The 16,279-nt window shown below is 51.5% G+C and overlaps 1 protein-coding gene across 4 annotated transcripts in view; it reads left to right on the forward strand.

The window, feature by feature from the left end:
• CSNK1G1 (casein kinase 1 gamma 1) overlaps positions 1–15,285 on the forward strand; it is a 108,807-nt gene extending 93,522 nt beyond the window's left edge. For 3 of the 4 annotated variants that reach the window (XM_080626030.1, XM_080626029.1, XM_080626031.1), the window contains 4 exons: positions 1,419–1,523; positions 4,712–4,819; positions 6,737–6,843; positions 12,134–15,285. In XM_080626030.1, coding sequence (XP_080482156.1) covers positions 1,419–1,523; positions 4,712–4,819; positions 6,737–6,843; positions 12,134–12,188 — 375 coding nt within the window. In that variant the 3' untranslated portion in view covers positions 12,189–15,285. Of the gene's footprint in view, positions 1–1,418; positions 1,524–4,153; positions 4,225–4,711; positions 4,820–6,736; positions 6,844–12,133 lie in introns of those variants that run through there. The other variant, XM_080626032.1, reaches the window with a different exon arrangement.
• Positions 15,286–16,279: the final 994 nt, after the last annotated feature.

A 16,279-nucleotide genomic window follows, 5' to 3' on the forward strand; every position in this document is an offset into this window, starting at 1 on the left:
ATAATCCAAATTAATACCAGTGAGCTTAGGATAAAATCTTTCACTTCTGCTCTGTAGCTAACATGGGCTCAAGACAGTGGGATGTCCTGACGTGGTGTTCAGGGGGTTCTTGCAGTGCCTTGAAGTTTCCCTGAGGGGCAGAAGGCCCCTTGCCACCTCTTTGGACTTGCCCTGGTGGGAATTCAAACCTGATTTGCCCACTTGTGGCAATGAACATGACTAGATTGCATTTCCTCTAGTCTAGCACAGGATTTGAAACCAATATCTAAAGATATCCATCTTGAAGTAGGAGAGTATGCTTGCTGCCTCAGCACTGAATGGTGGAAGACCTCTAAAATGGTCAAGTTCTCACCGAGCCATATGAAGATGTGGGCAGGGCTGTGACAGATGCTTGGTGAATAGTAACAGCAAACCAGTTCTAACCACAAAAGATCTTGGGGCTTACCCTACTCTGGAGGCTTGAGCCAGCTCTTTATAGTGCATTGACAGGAAATGTGGGAGTAATCAAGCTCCATTTAGCAGTTCCCTAACATCAGATCATGACCATAATCATGATCTCCTTGCGTCACTTCTGTTGTCAAAAGCCATTTACACTCAAAAAAACCTTGGCCGAAAGATGTGTCATGGGGAGATCTGATGGAAGAGTCCAAAGCTCTTCTGCTGGCTGCCTGTCACTTGTGTTCTGTGTCATTCTGCAAAGGCACCCATCGATGAATTGCCACTGATGCCAAATCAAATGCCTTCAGTCCTAAACTGGGCACCATCGCTGGTGATTTACCATCCCAGCTATATTTAGCATTACCCATGTTCACTGCACCGACAACAGTTCATTTTCCTGAGACATCATTCCCTTTGTGAGTCATGATTTTTCGCCTCATTTTTGTTTAATTACAAAGGCAATTGATAAAAAGCACCTTGTAAACCAAGCATGCTGTTGCTGACAACTGCAGTGGTTGCCATGGAGATTCTGGTGTTGTGAGCAGGGATTATGACTTTGGAGAGAACAGAGCAGATGAAGCTTTTATTTTAACACGTCCTGTTTCTATGCAAGTGTGATTTTTAGAAATGGCAAGCTGATGAGATGAGGAAAACAAGTCAGTGTTTTCAGTTGTAATAATCTGTGTGAGACACACAGGATCTGACACCAATACAGAGGCTGAACTGTATCTTTTTATACAAGACATTTGGTGCTGGTGTCCAACATCAAATCACGTATCCACCAAATTACAGGGATTTTAGAGCCCTGGCTTTAAATTTCCTTGATTACTGTCAGTACCTCTGGGCAGTGTTTTGATGTTTTCCTGCTTCTACCTGGGGGGAGCCAGCCGTACAAGTTAGGTTTGCACATGCAGGTGTTGGGAGAGAGTGAGCAGCATTTTCAGTGTTGGCTTCACCCTAATGAACACCTTCTTTTCCAGCCTACTCCAGTGGGATCTGTTCATGTAGATTCTGGGACGTCTGCAATAACAAGAGACAGCCACATGCATAGGGATCGGCCATCACAGCAGGCCCTTCGCAATCAGGTGCGTTGCTCACAGCTGATCAGCACTACCTTGTCTGCCACCTCTGACTTCCTCTTGGACCGGAGCAGCAGGAGCCATGTGCCATTAGAGGTGGATGGGGCTGACCCTCACCTTGGGCATGGCATGCACAATTTCTGCTTCTGGAGACTGTGATTTGAGCAGAATTTTGTTAAAGCAACAGGTTGCTGAATTACTGTATTGGCCAGTGGAATTCCTCAGGATCATGAACTAAGCGGAGTACAGTTTGGAATGGGTCATTTTTCTGTAGTTTGTGGGTAAGCTGTTCAAGTCGACTGTCCAGCCTGGTCAGACTGCCTCAACTACCTGGCCACAACGTTCTTTTGGGAGCTTTTACTCACAGCATGTGGACAGTTGTGATGATGGCAGCCTGCCCCCAGGTGCCCTCTTCCCATGGACCATGCCTTAAGGATGTGCGTGTCCCCTGTACTCGCAGTGTATCCTTCTCAGGGTGTTCAGCTCATGGTGTGTTGCAGAGCATACACAACTGCCAGAGTAGGTCCCCTTGGGGAGGTTGGGCATCACAGTCCGGATCAACTGCCAGGTTTTGAATATGAATTTCCCCATTTTTCCTTTCAAGTTGTAATATCTTGTTGGTGTTGAGAGTTTGGATTTTCTGTATTAACTGAGCAGAAGTTCAGTAGATCTCCAACTGCCACTCCTAGCTAGAGCTGTTGGTGCTCTTACTTCCCAGTGAGTGGTTCTGGGCTCGCTCTGCTCCTCTAACCACTGTGTGCTGTTCTAGCTCCTTGTCTGCCACCTCTGCTCCCACTCAGCTCACACAGGCTGGGGTTTGTGAGTGCAGAACCAAGTGTGAGATGTAATAACCTGTCTGGGCTCAGCTTCCCTTGTTCCATGTAGCTGGGCTATGATGGTAGAGCAGCTAACATAGACTAGACTTGATCTCAGGCCATCAGCTACAATCAGGATGAACACCCCTCTTGAGAAGTGTTGCTTGTAGGAAGCTGGGCTGTTTGAAGCCCATGTGCTGTACTGTATTTATGCATGCTGATTAGTGTGGACTGGTTTGGGAGTACTAGTAAAATAATCTGCTTTAATATATTGCCTGATTAATACATTAACACCACCACCCCTTTTTTGGATGGCAGTCTCTAGTTGCTTTGACCACAGACCTTCATATGAGGCATCTTGTTTCCTTTAATGGACAATGACGCCTGGCTTCATTTTCAAGCAGGTTAGTTCACAAATATAGTATGTCACCCAAAGAAATCTGTCCTAGTCCCAAAATATTATGCTGGCAGCTTCAGTCCCTGTTCTTCCGAGCCTCACAAATAGCCTTGATGCTGTAGCACAGCTTTTGTCATTTTCCTTACCTAAACATGATTTAGGATCCTGATGCTGAATTATTTAATACCCAAACAGGCAAGAGAAATCAGTTTCTTCTCATCAAAACATGAACAACTCTCTTCCAAGAGATGTTTCTTTTAAGTACCAAGTAAATGGTTTCTCTAAAGGAACAAGCAGAAAAACTAAACTAAACTAAGCAATGAGTTGAGGACATGGGTTTAGGTCAAGTGACTGTTTGATCACCAGATTTAATGACCTTAGTTTTGTTCCCAGGTATAATAACTGCTGATTCTCTTTTATACTATTTGGTTCCCAGTCAAGATGCTAATAAAAAGCGTTCTCCTTTTTGTAGTCTTCCTCTAGGAAGTGAAGATACTTAACTATAAAAACGGATGCCAGAGACAGACTCTTCATCAGGGACTGTAGGGAAAGGACATGGGGTGATGGGTTAAAACTTAAACAGGGGAAATTCAGGTTAGATAAAAAGAAGAAGTTCTTCCCTGTGAGGGTGCTGAGGCGCTGGCCCAGGGTGCCCAGGGAAGCTGTGGCTGCCCCATCCCTGGCAGTGTTCAAGGCCAGGTTGGACAGAGCCTTGGGCGACATGGCCTAGTGTGAGGTGTCCCTGCCCATAGCAGGGGGTTGGAACACTTTCCTTTTCCTTTCTTTCCTTTCTTTCCTTTCTCTTTTCGCAGTGGCACTGCTCACCTGTGGTGGCAGGGAGTAACACAGAGCAGTGCTGGGCAAGGGCAGGGCCTGCGCACCATTCCTTGGTTAGCGACTCAGCTTCACTGCTGATAACCTGGTATTTATTCACTTGAGCTCTCGCTTCCTGGCCAGATCTGTGGTGTCCCCCAGGCCCATGTGCTCTGGGGACTCCGCTGCTTCGCCCTCTCTTGTTCAAACTGATGCTTCAGCTTCGAAACATTTGCTTACATTTTTATACAGCATCCAGGGAGACACCTTTTAAATGTGTCCCATTGGTCACTTCAGGCTTCACTAGGTCCTCTGCTGTTGGTGTGAGGCTCACACACATCTACCTGTTTGTCCTGCGCTTCCCAGTCTTGGGAATTGTTCCTGCAGCTGATTGGTGGAGTTCGGTTGCGCTGAGATCCTCCTGGTCTCAGGTGGACTCTGAATGTGTTGTCACCAAACCTGGGTGACCTGTAAGGAGCTTCACTTGCAAGTGCAGCGTGGTTCCTTTAAGAAACCAGATACAATTCTAATAGTTTAGTTGCCTAAAACTTGCCTCTCTTGGGGGTAAAGAAGAAACTGTTGGCAAAAGTTTCTTATCTACTTTTCTGCAGAAAACCAAAAAGCCCCCAACCCTCTCTGCAGTCACGCAGGTGTGGTGGATGTTTCCTTCTGCACTGGACAGGTGAAGCAGCGTGTGAACCTGGCTTTTGGTGAAATAAAACGTGCTTTGTTTTATGTTGTAAAGTTGAGCTTAAAAATGCATATTTAGGGAGCTGGAGCCTGTGTATCCGATCTTGCTGCTGTGCCAAGTGCTCTGGGTGTGTGACCTGACAAATACAGTTAAACATATTGTCAGTGGGTTTATTTCTGTGCTGAAACCCATGGAAATGAAGCCGTGTAAAGAAATAACTTCCAGACTAGATCTGAGCTCACTCTTCATTTAGCAGCTAGAGGAGAAGAAATCCACTCCTGCAGTAGATTACTGCAGGCACTGCTCAAGTCAAGTATGAGATGTACTTGGTAAAGAGAAGTTTTAGCCCAGCTAAAAGTTTAAAGGCCTTGCTTTTTGCAAAGAAACTAACTCACTAACACACACCCTTTGGTTTCTTCCCCTTGTTCACCTCTTGCCCTCTCTTGTGTCTCTCTCGTGCTTCTGAACCTGTGAGCAGGCATCATCAGATCGCCGAGGGGAGTGGGAGATCCAGCCAAGCCGGCAGACCAATACCTCGTACCTGACATCTCATTTGGCTGCAGACCGGCATGGAGGATCAGTACAGGTACCTCTGCCTCTTGATAAAAGAATAGTGTTAAGTCCCCTGAATTTGCCTCAAATTGCAGTAACATCACGGTCAGAAGAGGGATTTCCCAAGCTGGTTTGGTCATGTCCGGTACCCAACACTCAAGCCAAGTTCTGTGGGACACAAGCTGCGATGGCCAACATTGTTGCTGTTACCGTTTCAGCAAAGCTTTTCCTCTGAGAGCTAGTTTGAATTCAGATTTGCCAAACTGAGCACAGAAAGGAGTGAATGTTGGCAGGTCTGGTCTAGAGCACCTCCCGTACAAGACAGGCTGAGAACATTGGGGCTGTTCAGCCTGGAGAAGAGAAGCTGCTTGGAGACCTCAGAGCAGCTTCCAGTGTCCAAAGGGGGCTACGAGGATGCTGGGGAAGGACTCTTCATCAGGGACTGTAGTGACAGGACAAGGGGTGATGGGTTCAAACTGAAACAGGGGAAGTTCAGGTTGGAGATAAGGCAGAAGCTCTTCCCTGTGAGGATGCTGAGGCGCTGGCACAGAGTGCCCAGAGAAGCTGTGGCTGCCCCATCCCTGGCAGTGTTCAAGGCCAGGTTGGACACAGGGGCTTGGAGCATGAGCTTTAAAGTCCTTTCCAACCCAAACCATTCTGTGATTCGAGCACTAAGTACACAATAGGTGGGTTTATTCACATTTTTTTATGTAAGGGGAATAATTTCCTTGTGCAAAGTCAGCATGAGCTGTGCCTCCCCAGGAACAGTACTCTGCCAGGGTAGCTACACAAAGCCTGACTTTGGGAGGGTTGCCTACCTGAGTGGTTTACAGACCTGTATGTGCCACTCTAAGCATTAAAATTCTGCTTATCTGCAGCTAAGCATAGGAAATCTGCTGCTGTGCATGGCTGCTGGGCTGCAGGTGCTTAAATTGTTTCTCAACAGAGGCCCCAGACCATGCTGAACCCTTGGCAGGTCAGCAGTCCTGAGTGGCCACCAAGGCAAGGGTTCAATTTGCCATGTGCAAATGAAGAGGCAGCACATTAAAAAAAGAAGAGGAGGAAAATCAAAGCCTTTTGTAAAATGGAATTTAACAAGTAGCTGCAGAAAGTGTGGGAAGATCCCTGGGAATAGCACAATTAAGTGGTAGCGTTTCATCAAGCTGCGTGGGAAGTGTGGGGGTCTGGAGAGCCTGGCTGGGCCCACAGTGTGATGAGTCTGGGAAGGGGCTGTGAAGGGCTTGTCACTCGAGGAGAGCTCTGAAAGCCGCGTGAGCCGAGTCCTGACCTCTCTTGGCAGAGACTGGCCATGGGACCTGTTCTGCAGAAACAGCAGTTGCTCTTAGAACTTAAGCTTTCAAAACAAGCAGACAGACTTAATAGTGAGGGCACATGTGCTTCAGAGACTTCCTTCCCTTCATCTCTGGTGGTTAGGTCATCCAGAGCCACCGGGAGTACCAGGTAGCACCTTGCCCCCCCATGTCAACACTGGGCCTTGGTCAACATGGTCTAGTGGAAGGTGTCCCTGCCCATAGCAGGGGGTTGGAACTGGATGATCTTAAGGTCCTTTCCCACACAAACCATTCTATCATTCTGTAATAGCTTGTGTGTGTATATAGGGGTGTCAGTTAATCTTCACACTCGTGGCTACCCGTCCCAAAGTGGCTTAGCCTCCCAAAGAGAAGAAGATCTGTGCTGGGCACAGGAGTATGAATTAATCCCCTTCCTGCTGTTCTGCTTGGGAAGAACCAGGCTGGTCTCTCCAAACCAGACAAGTGATCCAAAGGCATCCAAGGATTCTGACAGCCTTCTAAGAGGGTGCAAAGAGACAGCAGCAAACGGCAGTTATTCTGCAGATTTCCCATTCCCACAGCATCCCCTGTCCAGGAAGGTGGAGGCACATCTTGTCCAAGGGGTATGTGTCGTAACGGGGTGTTGGTTTGTGTTTCAGGTGGTCAGTTCAACCAACGGGGAGCTGAACGTGGACGACCCAACAGGGGCACACTCCAATGCACCGATAACAGCGCAGGCAGAGGTGGAGGTGGTGGAAGAAGCTAAGTACGTTTGCTTTACAAACAGGCTTTCCACTGGTGTGGTCATTAATCCTCCTCCTGGAAAACGAGTGGGGATGTTTACCCGTGGTGAAGTACTCAATGCTCGTGTCCCATGCCCTTTTCCTTGCATACTGCTGCTTTCGTGCATGGTGCCTTCAGTGCTGCTGCTGCTGCTGCTGCTTCTTTTTGACACTTGTCATGGCTGGAGAACGTAACTCTTACTCAGAGCATGTATTGCAAGATAGCAGTGTCGCACAAGTACCAAAATAATGTGAACTGATTTCAGGAATCCCGGTGAGCAGCCCCTGTTCCAAAAGGAGAATGCGCTGTACTCGTGCTGAGAGTGTAGGAGTAGTTTGAGCACAGCTCAGTGAAGAGATTGTTGGTCTGAAAGTTCACACTTTATTTCTGGCTGCAAGAAATGGATGCCAGGTATCCAGAATGGTCCTGAAGTAGCTCGTGCAGGGACAGGTAGTTTCCTCTGTGAATTCTCTTGATCCAACCCAATGGAAGCTGAGTGAGAGAAACCAGAAGCAAGTCTCTTGCTTGTGCAGAGGAGCCGTGCTTCCCTTGAGCTGACCTCTCCTCTGTAGCTTGTGGTCAAGACAGAACTGGTGTACAAAGTTGTTGCTTTGACCATTTTGGCCTCCTTTGCACACACGCTGCATCTGGCACCATCATGTCACCTTTCGCATGGGACCTTCTCGCTGCCTCTGAACTAGACCAGGACCCCAGCAGGTCATGGTGTAATCCTGAGACTGCCTGGGTGAGGGATAAATAGGCTTGGGGCTGCCTTTGAACTGGTTGGTGCTGTGACATTGCCCACTGCCGGTTTGACTGATGACACTGGTGTTGCTTGTCCCATGTTGTTTGTCTCAGCATTTGTGGGAACTTGAGTTAGGAAAGACTGAGGGTGGGGGAAGAGGAAAACTAGCAGGCGTGGGAAAGGGTCTGTTGGTGGAAAAGGTCCCCAGGTATGCATTAGTCTGAAGCCAGCACTGGTTATCCCAAAGGTCTTCTGCTGTCTATTGTCCGTCCCTCAGGAAGCACTGGTGTGTGGCTGGTAGCTGACCTGGGCATGATGCTGGCAGCAACGTGCCCAAACAACAGACGCGCTTTCTCCTCCCAGCCAAAGGAGCGAGCCTTGATCTTGATGCAAGTTCCTCCTCAAGTACAGTGGTGGGCGAGGGGAGATCCTGAGGTGCAACTTGTAGACTGGGCAGTATTCCTCTTAGATATGGGTGGTGTGGCCTGCAGAGACCACCAGCTTGGCATCACAGTCTCTATCTTGGTCAGACTGAAGTGGGTCCCCTCAGGCATGTGGCTTAAGATTGCTCCTAGGATGGGGAACATTGCCACCCTTAACAGTTCTCAATACAACAACCATGTGCAAGGAAGAGCCAGCTTTTAAGATTTGGCTGCCTTCAGCCTGTGTTTCTGCAGCACCTTGTTGAGCGAGGCCACGTCCAGGCCCCACATCTGCATACAGGGGAGATGTCAAGGCACATGAAAAGGCTCAAGCTATGTCTTGCAACACAGGGACCTCTTCTGTCTCTCTCTGCCCCTCTTTGTGTGGTCCCAGGTAGGTTTTGGAGGTGCTGGAGAGCAGAGCATAGGCTGCTTTGCCCTGACAGGTTTGGGGTCTCTTGTAACACCCAGGTGTAGACCGCTTTGTTCTTCTTGCCACAGGGAGAGCTGGATTCATCTTTGCTTGTATCTGTGATCATAAATCAGTTATATGAGGAGGGCAAAGGAGTTTTGGATTCTGCTGTGCAGTAAAGTGGGCCAGAAGGGGCTAGAAGGAGCTGGTTTGAGTGTTTTGAGATGAGATATCATAGCAGAAAGGTCCTTCCCTGGCGCTCCCAGCAGGCAGAGGAGCTGTGCAAGTGCTTCTGCTTTGGGGTGTGCTGGAGATAAGCTCCTGATCCCAGCGTGAGTTTCACATGATCTGGCCCTTGTGCCACTGGAGCTGCGGGGAACAAGAACAGATTCCTCTCCTGGTGGCCCAGAGCCCCTTTCTCATCCCAACCCCAGATAAGAACCTTCTGGGGCCGGTGCCCTCATGGAAGAGAGGGGCTGTGTTTGTCAGAGGCCTGGAGCCCTGGGGAGCGTGGCAGTTCTCAGTGTACCGTGGCAAGGGTAGAGGTGGTGTGAGGGCTGGGGGGGGTGGCGGGCAGGCATGTGTGTGTCTGCCAGTCTGCACTGCATGTTTGCATGGCTGCAGTGACACGCTTTCATCCCACCTCTGTGAACTAATTGCTCTTTCTTCCTTTCTGTGTTTTTTCTCTATACTCTCTGTAGCTGCCTGAAAATGCTCAACTTGTGGTGAGTCCCTCTCTCCAGTCCACATGCAAGGGGGAGCGGACCAGACTAGACTGGGGTTGGCAAAACCAAACTGACCAAACCCTAAAAAGGCACAAAGTCAAAGCCAACCCAGAGCTGTTTTGATTGTAGGACCGTGCTGAGGACGGGGAGGGTGGGGGCTATGTCTGAGCGGCCGCATCAGGCTGAGCAATTCGGCTGATCTCGGAACTGAAGGATGTAAAACATGGATTTTAATCCCTTTCTGTTTGGCTTACCATCTCTCCCAAACTGTTAGGTCCATGAGCAGATGGTGTCTAATGGAGTTGGGCAGAGTCGGGGCCAGGCTTGCCGAGCATCTTGCAGGAATTCCTCACGCAGACGGTTACGAAGGGAAAACCCTGAGCTGGGTATTGAGGGGAGGGGACAGTCACTTCGCAGAGAGTTTCCTCTGAAGAAGCAGGGGCCTGTACTGTTAGAGAGGATGGAAAACACGGCCATGGAGACCTTGTTGGTGACAGAGCCCCTGCTTGGAGAGGGAGGATGGGAGATGGCTCCTTTCCAGTGTGCCTGCAGCTGCCAGGGAAACAGGCTGCAGGGGAACCGGCTTCTCCAGGAAGGAAAGGGCAGAAGGGTTGGGATTAGCCTCGCTCCAAGCCCAGCTCGGGCATGTGTACAGTTTTCTGAGGGTTTTGAAGTTTGATGTTCCCGTCTCAAGTTGTCCCAAGGAGCTGTTCCCTCCCTCCTTGCCCCTTGGGGAAACCACATCCCCAGTAAGCTGAGGACCAAGCAGACATTCAGATGAGGAGTTTGTAGGTCCCAGGGAGGGCTGATGGGTTAGAATCAGCACAGAGCAAGGTGACAAAGCCGTGTGCGGTGAGGAATGTCCTTGTTGGATGGGAGACTGACCGCCTCTGCCCTGCTCTCCATAGGCATTGCCTCCAATACCTCTGGCATCTCTGGCTTCTCTGTATGTCGTAGTCTGGGGCTGTTCTCTTGGGCATTGTCTGCATGCAGAGAGATCACGTTCTGTAATTGTCAGCCTGCCTTATTCTTTTATTTTGGTGTTTTGCCTCTGCCTGTCTGAACTGCCAGGGCTTCCTTTCCTGAACCCTTCCCTGGACCTCTTGAGTAAGAGCATTAAAAGACAGTCACAAGGGAAAACAGCAGAAGTCGGTCAGCTCCCTTCGTTCAGTGCCCGAGGAAACAAGTGCTGCTCAGCCCTCTTCTTCCCTTACCCGCTGCATGCGAAACCATAACTCATGCATTTTCCATCCTCTCTCCCCATAACGTCCCCCCCCTTACTCACCATTGCCCAAGTCACAAAGGAAAGTGGCTGCTGTGGGAGAGAAATACTGCAATAGGGTTATAGCAGGAGAGGGTGGGAGATGGCCTAGGACAACAAAAGACCAGTCCTGGGGTAAGGGGGGTAAAAGCGCATGAGGAGCCTTGGGTGGATGGTGCTTCAGACTGTGCTGCAAAGGTCAGGCTGGGTGGGTAGTGATGGAGGCGTCACAGGCTGCACCGAGCCCGTGTTCCTGCAAGGGCAAGTGCTGTCTTTTTCCTTGTCTCACCTCCAAACTGGGCCTGTGCAGGAACCTACAGACAAACTGTGGATGTCAAACTTCCCTTGGCCCTTAGTCCGTGCAGGTCAGAGGACCACGTGGTGGGGGCGGCCCTCCTCTTGCAGTAGCTGTTTGAGCTCTCCAGGTTTAGGGGGTTCTGGTCTCCCCAGCAGACAGTCCCTGCTGGTGGGCTTGGCTCACGGGGGTCTGGTGGTCACCCATCGCTTTTACACCCTGTAGTAAGGCTCTTGCATCTGGGGGCAAGCACTTTCTGTGGTAGGAATGAGAACAGATCTGTTCCTCCAGCTCTGAGAGGATGGAGGTGTGATGCTGACACTTCAGAGAATGAAGGACCCCACAGAAAACAATTTGGAGCAGTTGTTACAGTGGTTTTGAACACTTTGGTCTGGCTGTTGGTGAAAGACGCTTTGTAGGGAAAAGTGGTCTTACTCACATCTGCTCTGGTGGCTTAGCCAGGCATCCCTTCCACCAGCACCCAGGCTTCCCTGGGCACGGCTGTAATGGCAGCAGAAAAAAGTGTAGTGCAGGAGCAGAGCACAGAGATCACCTTTCTTCTGTGCAGAGGATTCGGACAGAGGGCTGAGGATACAAAGGTGGATACACCTTAAACATCAGGGAATTCTGTAGGAAACAGCAGGACTACAAAACCTGGGTAACTGCCGTCAGCATACCCCACAGTGAACCCACCACTCCACAGTTCCGCTGCGACAGGTGGTTTTCTCCCCATCCCAGCCTCCACTATCCATCCTTCTTGCTTCCCCTAATCCCGGGCGCTGTGCACCTCCCTCGCATCGGATGGGGGAAGAAGGAGGGGTTCTGCTACCAGCACTGAATGATTTACGTGAGGTGGAAGCTTCGGTTGTCATGAAAGGTTCAGTAAAGAAAGCTGGTCCCTGATGCAAGTTCTCTTTGGAACTTGTCTTCTTAGTGAATGGTGGTGGAAACCGTATGTAGCTGGGAAGAGCAGCCAGGGATCACTGTCCCAGCCCACTTCCCCCGGGGTTCTGACACAGGGAGCGGAGCATCTGGATCCTTGTTTTACTGCTTTCCCACATTGCTCCTTGTGTTCCTGCCCCAGTCGAGCTGTGAGGGAGACAGCCCCACGCTCAGGGGTGCTGTGCCGCGCTGTTACCCGCAGCCTTTGAGCCTCCAGCGTGCAGCGAACGTCCCTTTGCTGGTCTACGAGCCCGTGCTGGTGGTGTCAACCTTCACCGGCACCTGCGCCCTGGCCAGCGACGGCGGGGCTGCCTGGGCCGGGCGCGCAGAGGGGCTGTTGCATGCGGCGGGAGCCGGGGTGCGCCGCGGGTGCGAGGTCGGGTCCCTGCGGGATGCGCTGCGGAGCTGCGGAGTGCGCTGCGGGGTCCCTGCGGGGTGCCGCGTTAACCTGCCTTGTCCTTTGTGCCCCAGGTGCTGCTGCTTCTTTAAGAGGAAACGGAAGAAGACGGCTCAGCGTCACAAGTGACCGGTGCCTCCTGGGCCATGCAGGAACCACCTCGCCTGCAGCTCCTGCCCTGTCTCACTGGAGGGGGCTTCTCTTTAGGGGGAAGGAGGAGGAGGCAGAGAAGGAAGAGAGAAAAACGTACACAAAAACAAAAACAAAAAGAAAAAAAAAAGAAAAAAAAAGAAAAAAAAAAAGAAAAAAGTGACTTTTTAAACCAAAAAGAGAAGAAAATGTTCCAAAACAAACCACTCTGGGGTGGATCTGCTGAATGGTCTCCCTCGTTCACTCCAAGCCTGAAGCTCCTTTTGGGACCAGGACTGTGGCTGGCTCAGGTCTTGGTCGCCCTGGGAGGGGGGCTGGCTGGCTGACCCTCCTTCCCGTTGTTTACGGCGAAGGCATCGTTCCCGCAAACCTGAGGACTGTGCTTAGCTCCTGCTCACTTTCCTCCCTCCCTCCCCTGCGCTCTCTGCTCCTCCGTCCTCCTCCCTCCTTAATCCAGCGAAGAAATACTGTAGGCTGTCGAGAGGGCAGGAGGATGCAGTGGGAGAAGGGCCTGACTGCTGCAGCAGTGAGAGACAGGTTCCCTTTTGGCCTCCTTGGGAACAGTTACACTGTAATGTGCAAGCTGTGAGAAATTTGCAATCTACTGTTCCAGTTAGGGTTTTTGTTTCCGGCTCCCCTGACACCTCCCTCCTCTGACGGTAACAGAGCAACGTGGATTGTTTTAAAGAACCTGACGTCATTGCACTTTTTATTATGTTTAGCATTTACAGATGCACATTGTATCTGTGGATCCCTGCGCGGCGCCGGCGCAGACAGACATTCAGCGGGGAAGACGGAGGGGTGCAAGGGAAGCCCTTGTGTGGGGATGTCGACGACATCCGCATGACCCTCGTGCCAGTCTGGGGTTCCCGATGCCTGCCTTGGGGCCTGGAAAGCATACTTGAATTTTCAGTCACTCTTCCTCGCTACCGGTGAATGTCCCTACCATGGTTTCCTACACCTGACGGGCTGGGAGACGCAAGGCTGTAGCCCTGCGTTGGCAGAAGGGAGCAGCGTCAGCTTTGCTGAGCTGGAGGAGTTTGCTCTTGCTTAAGAGGTAGAGCTGGATTAAGGTAACTGGGAGGCAGCCGTTTCCCAAAGCATAGATGTTTCCCAGTGTGGATAACCGGGCAGCCTCCTCGGACCCCTCTGGTAGGGGGGTTGTGAGCATGTACCTTCCGTGGGAAAACGTTAGCAGGAGCAAAGCTTCCCCGGCAGGGAAAGGACGCTTCATGCCTTAACACTGATTTCATCTCCAGATGGTCAGATAGGTTTGACTGGAATCGCCTTCATGTCCTCCCTGCGAGCATGGGTCTGGGCCCTGTGGGAGGCCATCCAGCCCCACAGAAGCCACGGTTCTCATGCACCACTTTGGAGCCAAGCCAGTAGCTAGCAAAGGGCTCTGGGCTTCGTGCACGTGTTTCATCTTGCATCCTGCTGCAGCTGAGGCTGCCCGGGGGGGGGTACCACAGACATGGCAGGGCTGTGGGAGAGCTCGAGCAGCTCTGGGGAAGGTTGTGAATAGGTTCCTTGTCTTTCACCATGTGACACCTGACTGGGCTGCAACTGCTCACTTGAGAGACTTTGTCATAAGCTTGGCCCTGGCTCATCCCCAAAGTCCCAGAGAGCTTGAAGGGAGGAAAGGGAGAGGCTAGAGCTCATTATCTTTTACTGGTTTTAATGATGATCTGCGTATCTTGGAGTTTGTGGAGCAGCACTCCCAGGAGGTTCAGCTCCTGTGGATGGGCAGAAGCAGGCTTAGAGGGCAGGAGATCATCCTGGGCTTGCGCTTCGTGCATCCCTGAAGCAGGCAGACACTGGTGTGGTGCTGGGGCAGAAAAGCCTCCTTGACAGGATCCCCATAGGGCGTCTCTTCACCATTCCCCCCTGCTTCCTCTCCATGCCTTATCCCAACGAGAGCAGCTCAGATGCACGGAGCCCTTTGCCCATGCACCCACCAGGAGACACATGAGCGTTCTCACTCTGCAAAGCGCTTTCCTCAAGGCAGGGCCAGTGCAGGAAGGGCACTGCTCACCTCCCGCAGGCGCTTCACACCTCGTCCCCTCCTGCCAGCGAGAGTACGGGACCATGGCCACGTTCCACCCTTCTCTTTCCAAACTCCTCCGCTGCCAGCAGCTTCCAGAAGCCCCATGTGTGGCACAGGCGCTGCCCTCTCTGCTGTAGGAAACCATGGTTTGGTGACTTGGGAGGGGGGGGGAAAGGGGCACAGGCGTCCTCCAGGGAGATGGAGCCAGGCCCTGAGACACTTCTGTTGCTGCCCTCCCAAGCCCCACTAAGTGCCTGTCACCAGAACTCGATTCCTTCTGCATCTCCTGCCGTGTTTGGTCATTCCTTGCTGCCTCTGGTCAAGGAGCAGCTTGTAGTTGCAGCATATGTAAGTGTTTGCAGGGTGAGGGAGGGCTGGGGGGGAAGGGGCCATCTCAACAGATTTCATTCTTAAATGTCTTTTTTTGTTCTGTTTTGTTCTTTTTTTTTTTTGTTGTTGTTGTTTCGGGGGGTTTTTTAAGTGAATGTATTTGATTGTTTAGAAACTTTCCTGACCTTGTTTTTAAGTGGGTCGGTTTGGAAGCTGTTTCACAGTGACCCGCTCCCACTTCTCTCTGGAGATACGGTGTTCTTTTAACCCTACGATGATGTGTTTGTAGGGGAGGACTGTCCCCCCACGGCATGCTGGTAATGCTCACTTGTACCAAGCCCTCTTGCACTAGAATCGTACGTTGGACTCTTCAAAAGGGCAGAGATGTGGGGTGGCTTCATTAACAAAAGGAAACTAAAGTGGGTTAACAGCAAGTGCTTGAGGAAGCCGCTGGCCCCAGGGAGCTCAGGGTGACCAGGAGACACAAGCCAGACTGAGCCAGCTGTGCCGTGTTAGGAGCAGGGCATTCAGCCTCCCCGGGCCACTTCTCTCCTCACCAGAGGTGATGAGCACTGGGGACCCCAGGGGCGCGAGCAGCGGCGCCCCGCGCCCGGCCCTCCAACGCTGCGATGCAGTCTTCTGAGGTATCAAGTGAGATGGTTATTATTATTTTTTTCAATAAAACATTGCACTGCTGCATTGGTCTCCATGAACAGACGTATTCTGTTACCTCGCCTGACAGCATCGCTTCTGGGTTGATCCCCCATGTGATGAGTGACAGGACAAGAGGAACCGGCCTCAAGCTGCACCAGGGCAGGTTTAGATGGAGCTGAGGAACAATTCCTGCCCCAAAGGGTGCTCAGGCATTGGCACAGGCTGCCCAGGGCAGGGCTGCAGGCACCGTCCCTGCAAGTGTTCACACCCCGTGGAGACGAGGCCTCAGTGCCATGGGTTAGGGGTGGCCTTGGCAGTGCTGGGAATGGTTGGAACTGGATGAGCTTAAAGGGCTTTTCCAACCTGGCCGATTCTGTGAGTCTGTTCTCTTTCCCTTTGTTTCTGTTGGGCACTATTGGCAGCTCTCCACTCCTGTGAGAAGCTGTGAGCCCTCTTTTGAGGGGGCAGTGCATGGTGTGGGATCTTACACGGCCTTCTTTATGCTTTACAGCCATGGATGGCTCAGCGCCACAGAGCTTGGCCAAGGCATGGTGACACTGATTTCTCTTCCCGCTGTGCCTGCACGTTCTCATTTCGAGCACCCTGGGTAGCAGAATGGCCAAACCATTGATTACGTGGAACAGAGATGTGAAACACTCCAAAACACGCTGTCGCATGGCCCCCGTCTCTGCAGTAGCATCAGGCGTCGAAAGGGTCCTTCCCCATGTGTTAGGGCATTGTGTGCTCCTATGCTGCTGTACGCTGCCTGAGGGACTTCAGCTCCCACCGAGGTGACAGCCGAACCCCGCAGCACCCACTGCTGGCAGCACATGGCAATGACACAGGCCCAATCTGCTGCCTCCAGTGCCACCGGCCTCTGCGCCCCTGCCTGCTCACTGGGATCATGCCGGGGCAAGCGCTGTGCTGCTTCCATGGGCTCAGCTGCCGGGATTGTGGGGGTTTCTGGTGTGCAAATCACTGCTGCTACTTTATTCTCACTGCAGAGGAGAGCATTAAAGGAAGTGCCCCCTGCCACCAA

Source organism: Psittacula echo, assembly GCF_963264785.1.
Source record: "Psittacula echo genome assembly, chromosome: 10".
NCBI lineage: Eukaryota > Metazoa > Chordata > Aves > Psittaciformes > Psittacidae > Psittacula > Psittacula echo.